Here is a 5,530-nt window from a genome sequence, read left to right on the forward strand (position 1 = left end):
GACCAAAGCCCTGTTTTCTACTAGTGACCCAAGCCAGTGATACAAAATCCTTTGATGATACTGATTGCCCTGGGTAGTCGGCAAGAATTTCATGCAAAGATCCATCAACCAAAGAATACTCGCTCCAGTTCCCAAAGCTTCCAGTAAAGTACAAGCAGTCTCTTTGAACTCCCGGATGATCTGGACCAAGGCAACCAGCAAACTCATGCATATTAAAGAACAAGCTACAACCACCAAGGCTATGTGTCCTCGCCCACTTCCTCTCCTTGGATTGCCACTGTAACACACGGTACTGCCTCCTTCTGATAATTAGCAATAGCTCGTCATGACACTCTGCGAGCCAGGCCACCAAATTACCATCTGGTACTGTATGTGCGCTAAGTTCATCCCCAAGAAATGACAATACCACGGAATTGTTGTCAAGCTCGACAACAGCAAGACGATAATTTGGATAAATCAACGTGTAGAGGGTGCCTTTCACGAACATCAGACTGTGAAGGTTGTAGCCCTCATCGCACCGCGCCGCTTGCCACTGAGCATCCCCAATGCGGCAGTAGTAGATGTCGCGGTGCCATGGCGTGAAGGCGAGGATTAGGTCATTGGAAAAGAGAATAGCTCCAACGCATTTCGGGGGATCGGGCAGGCGGGCTCGCTCGCCTGTGAGGAGGTGGCGGATGCGGAGCTCGGGGCGGCTGGCGCTGGCGCTCCTGCCTTGTATGGCGACGCGACAGCCGAAGGAGTGGAAGCAGGTGAGGGCGTGAGGCTGAGGACTTGGCGGGGTGAAGAGCCGGCTGAAGCAGGTGGGTCTTCCATGGGCTAGGGGGGCGCGTGGGAGGCGGAAGCGCAGTATGCGGCCGAGGGGGATGTGGAAGAGCGCGGCAGACGTCTTGTGGTGGACGAGGAGTAGCGGACCCTGCGAGGCGAGGTTTGAGGAAGACAGCTGGAGGCGAGCCCGGTAGGCCCGGCAGGCAGCACGGAGGGCGAATAAGTCCTGGAGGGTCGTCAGGCGGCTCGCGATCAATGGGATCAGCTCCGGTAGGAAGTAGGGCGACGGCGAGGTGGTTTCTTCGGGGTTTGTGGAGGATGACGACGAGGAGTATACGCTAGAACAGACCACGCACAATAATTAACCAAGCTAGATGTATAGAGTCAGTTACCTGTACATATACGTTTACTAAGGCAAACTACAACCTGACTTCCGGCAAGAAGACACGTATATACTACAATTACCGTGGTTTGTGGACGATGGATATGGTTTTCTTCTTCGGCGTCTTAGTCATAATGGGGTGCCAGATCTGAAATTAGATGACATGTTTGGGGTGTTTCACCGGTTTGATTGGTTCAACAGTAAGGGCTTCACTTTTGGTGAGCCACCTTGGAGGTCGGCGAAGCTGCATATCAGCTATGGAGCTGCGTCGAGCTCGGGTGAGGAGGTGATTCATCATTCTTTTCTTCGGTGGCTGCTGTCGTGCTGTTGTAGGCAGGTGACGGGCATTGGTGTCAAGCTCAGAGATGTTCTACTATCTTTTCAGTTTTCTCATGTCGGTCTTTATTTGATTTGAACTTTGATCTTTATGATACGAAAGAGACACGTATTATCATGCAAAAAAATGCTACAATTACCATGCAAATAAACTGCAATGGAAGCAAAAAAAAGGCATGCATGTATATGTTACATAGGACACGTATAAGGAACGCCACCTTTGTTGTAGACACATGGCAGATGTCTTTGCCGACTGTGAACCGTAAGCCAGGTGCTTTTTCCAGTAGGTACCGTGTGATCCCTATAAGCCTAGAGCTTTTTTGCAACACTCGGCATATAGATGGCCAGAAGCTGAGTCCTTCGGATTTGTTGGGTGTTTTTTTTAGAGTCGGCTTAGAGGAACATAAGTCGAGTATCTGAAAAATAGCTCATGACTTATAGGCTAACACACGGAAAAACATGATTTTTCCTGTAGTGTGCATTCAAGCAGATTTTTGATTTGTTTTAATAGAGAAAGGTAGCTGCACAATGAAACCCACACAACAATGGTATTCCAGAAAATACAAAAAAGTTGGATTCCAATCTTCGAATAGATCCAACCTCCAATTGGAATAGCCGATTGTGTACTCTAACACGATTGTGGACGTATCCACTTTTGTAAAAATTTGAAGGGTCTTATTTTCACTTTCCAATGTTTTATTCAAATCACCCCATAAGTTTACCAATGAATGTCATGTACAATGTTTATTCAATGGCCACCTTGAGAAAATGCTTTGTTCTACTATTGCGGAGTAATGCCATGTTTCAATTTTTAATGTAACTACAAATACGCGAAAAATCATGCTGCCTACCTACAAATTTTCATGTGTAACAGAAGTTATTCAAAAACATATACTATTTAAATTTCAAAAATCCCTAACCTGTACAGTTGCACAAGTTGATGACTAGTATATAGAAGGTGGATTGCAACTCGAAAAAAATAGCCTAACTACAAACCGGGATAGCCTCTTCGATTCTTATCTTACAAGTCACAACCCAGCCAAGAAAAAACGAAATAAAAAGAGGCCGGCCAGTGCCACGAGAGGCCGGACCAACAGAAAAAAGACAATGGCCATGAAAATCAATGACGCACGATAGATCCAGCAATTAAAAACTTAGATGTGGCATCCTTAAAGAAACATTTTGATGTGACTTACTCCACTATGCGCCTACGATCGGTTGCACTTTACAATGTTTAATCACTATGCGCCGAAGGAGGAAGCACCGAGGAAACTTCTCGGAAGCACCGGAACAAAACCATTTGACTGGAGATCTTAACAAGAAATATGTTCCAGCTTCCTGGAGAAGTTTCAATCTCATATCCCAGCTCCAGTATAAAATAGCACAGATTCATCGGGTTCCCAGAGCTCAGTCTCACGAACTATTACTACACCTGATTTGCAGGAGAGCGAGCAAGGCAGGGACGATGAGCTCCCCAGCGGCGGCCGTGAAGGTGATCGGCGCATTGGACAGCCCGTTCAGCCACCGCGCCGAGATCGCCCTGCGCCTGAAAGGAGTCCCTTACGAGCTCATCCCAGAAGACCTGAGAAACAAAAGCGAGCTGCTGCTGGCCAACAACCCCGTCCACAAGAAAGTTCCCGTGCTCCTCTACGGCGACCGCGCCGTCTGCGAGTCCCTCCTTATCGTCGAGTACGTCGACGAGGCCTTCCCCGGCCCACCTCTCCTCCCCGCCGACCCCTACGAGAGGGCCATGGCCCGCTTCTGGGCCAGCTTCATCGACGGCAAGGTAGGCAACCAACCCGACGGTGGCCGCACACCTCAGTCCTCGCCCAGCTTCATCCGCTGATTTTTTGCCTGCACCGTGCAGTGCTCGAAGGCGTACTGGTTGGCGCTGTGGGCGGAGGGCGAGGCACAGGAGGGGTTTGTGAAGGAGGCCAAGGAGAACTTCGCGCTGCTGGAGGCGCAGCTGGAGGGGAGGCGGTTCTTCGGCGGCGACGCCATCGGTCTTGTCGACATCGCCGCCTGCGGGTTCGCGCACTGGCTAGGCGTCTTCGAGGAGGTTGCCGAGGTGAGACTGGTCACCGAGGATGAGTTCCCTCGCTTCTGCCGCTGGGCCAAGGAGTACGTGTCCGACGAGAAGGTGAGGGCGTGCCTGCCGGACAGGTCGCACCTGCTCGCCCGCTTCGCTGCCAACAAGGGGATGTTCGTGGCCATCGCCAAGTCCATGCTGCCGCCCAAGTAGCTAGCCAGTGTGTCTATGCCCATCCATGGATGTGCACGAGAGCGCGCATGGGTGTGTCTATGCCCATCCAGCGATCGCTGCTGAGTCAGCTTGTGCTGTTCTGCTGGCCAGAATAAAAAAGGGGAACGTATTGGAGAGGAAGCAATGTGTAGGACAAAGTTTCGTGGGATCCCTGCCATGGTTGTGCTGCCCTTGGAGCATGCACTCCGCGACTTAAGGTAGGAGGAAGCCATGTCCTCCACGGTGCTACGCGTCCAGGCGATTCATTTAGCGCCGACGGCTGACGAGCCATGGACAAATCGCCATGCAATATGCCCCACAAGCATCCACTGAACGCGTTTTCAAAAAAAAAATCACAATTTTTCGGACGTGCTGTTTATGCCACAAATGCAAGTGCACCGAATACAAATGCAGAACAGCACATATCCTAGCTAGCAGCTTCACCAGCAACTCAAAACAAAAACTGCAGAATATTTTAGTATATCTAAAGACAAATAAAAGGGGAGCAGCTCGAAACAAATGCAGAACACCATCGTGCAAAGCACGGATCCGGCTTGGAATCGTCTCACCTCTAGTACTCCTCATGTACTCCTCCAGCATTATATTCGCATTTCTTTACGAAGGGAGTATTATTTAGAAAACGAGACATAAATCTTGTTTTCAACATATACTTGAGCCTACTAATGTTATCTTTACTGCGTGCGCTGCTAGACTCGTGGAATTTTTTTTTTTGATCGAAAAGGGTTTTCCCCCACTCCATTTTATTAAAACGAAGCAAAGCGAGTCACAGCAGACCGTTACAAGCATTCGGGACCTGCCTGAATGGTAGGACCAGAGACAACAGAGTCAAAAGACAAATTTCAGCATTCTAAGGAAGTGCAAAGACGGACATACATCTACCATGACAGGGGAACTGAAAACAGATCACTCTGCTATTTTTTATCTCTACTTTTCATTCTGGGTGAATCTTTAGCATCTCCTCTTCGATCTTTCTCTTGCAAGCTCTCAGGCCGACTCCCATGCAATCCTGAGCACCTCGCCTCTTCGCCGATCTAGGAGTTGGATGCATCTTCTTAGCAGCACCGATTGGTCGCCCACACATAGCACCTTCCATTGATGTAGTGACGAGCTGATCCTTGCCAAGATTGTACGCGTGTTTGTCCACTGTACGCCCTGAAAGCACATATCATTACGCATCGTCCAAATGCTCCAAATGGTAGCAACACAAGCAATATTAGTAACAGACTTTTTGTTATTTAGATTCCAGAAGGAAGATAATTCATTCATGTCATTTGGAATACTAAACTCAAAAGAGTCAGATATATCACTCCAAACTTGTTTAGCAACCACACACTCAAAGAACAGGTGACAGACAGTTTCATCCTCATTACAAAATAAGCATTTTAGATTTTCCACCTCTCTCCTCTTATTCAGGTTATCCCTGGTAAGAATTTTGTTATGAAAAGCTAGCCAGAGAAAGACTAAATATCTGTGAGGTACAACAATCTTCCAGAATTTTCTCCAAATGGGGGTAGACACCCCTCCCCAATTAATCATGTTATAAAATGACTTAACTGAATAGACCCCCGACGGTTCCAATCTCCAAATGGGTTGGTCCGTCTCGTCAGTTATTGGCATGTCAGAGATGATTCGGACCAATTCATGCCATCTATCTAAAAATCCAGGCTCCACACATCTGTTAAAGGTAAGTTTGAGAGTAGAACCATCCCATACCTCAGAAACTGTGCAGCATTGCTGTTGGCAGATTTCATATACGTCCCAGAATTGGGTTTTGAGGGAAGAAT

At 48.3% G+C, this 5,530-nt stretch overlaps 1 protein-coding gene across 1 annotated transcript; it reads left to right on the forward strand.

Moving 5' to 3' along the window:
* Positions 1-2,864: 2,864 nt before the first annotated feature.
* Positions 2,865-4,355, forward strand: LOC119273465 (probable glutathione S-transferase). Its single transcript, XM_037554610.1, has 2 exons — positions 2,865-3,269; positions 3,351-4,355. Exons 1-2 carry the CDS (start codon positions 2,949-2,951, stop codon positions 3,723-3,725), a joined length of 696 nt encoding a protein of 231 aa, XP_037410507.1. The 5' UTR covers positions 2,865-2,948; the 3' UTR covers positions 3,726-4,355.
* Positions 4,356-5,530: the final 1,175 nt, after the last annotated feature.

This window comes from Triticum dicoccoides, chromosome 3A (assembly GCF_002162155.2).
Source record: "Triticum dicoccoides isolate Atlit2015 ecotype Zavitan chromosome 3A, WEW_v2.0, whole genome shotgun sequence".
Classification (NCBI taxonomy): Eukaryota; Viridiplantae; Streptophyta; class Magnoliopsida; order Poales; family Poaceae; genus Triticum; species Triticum dicoccoides.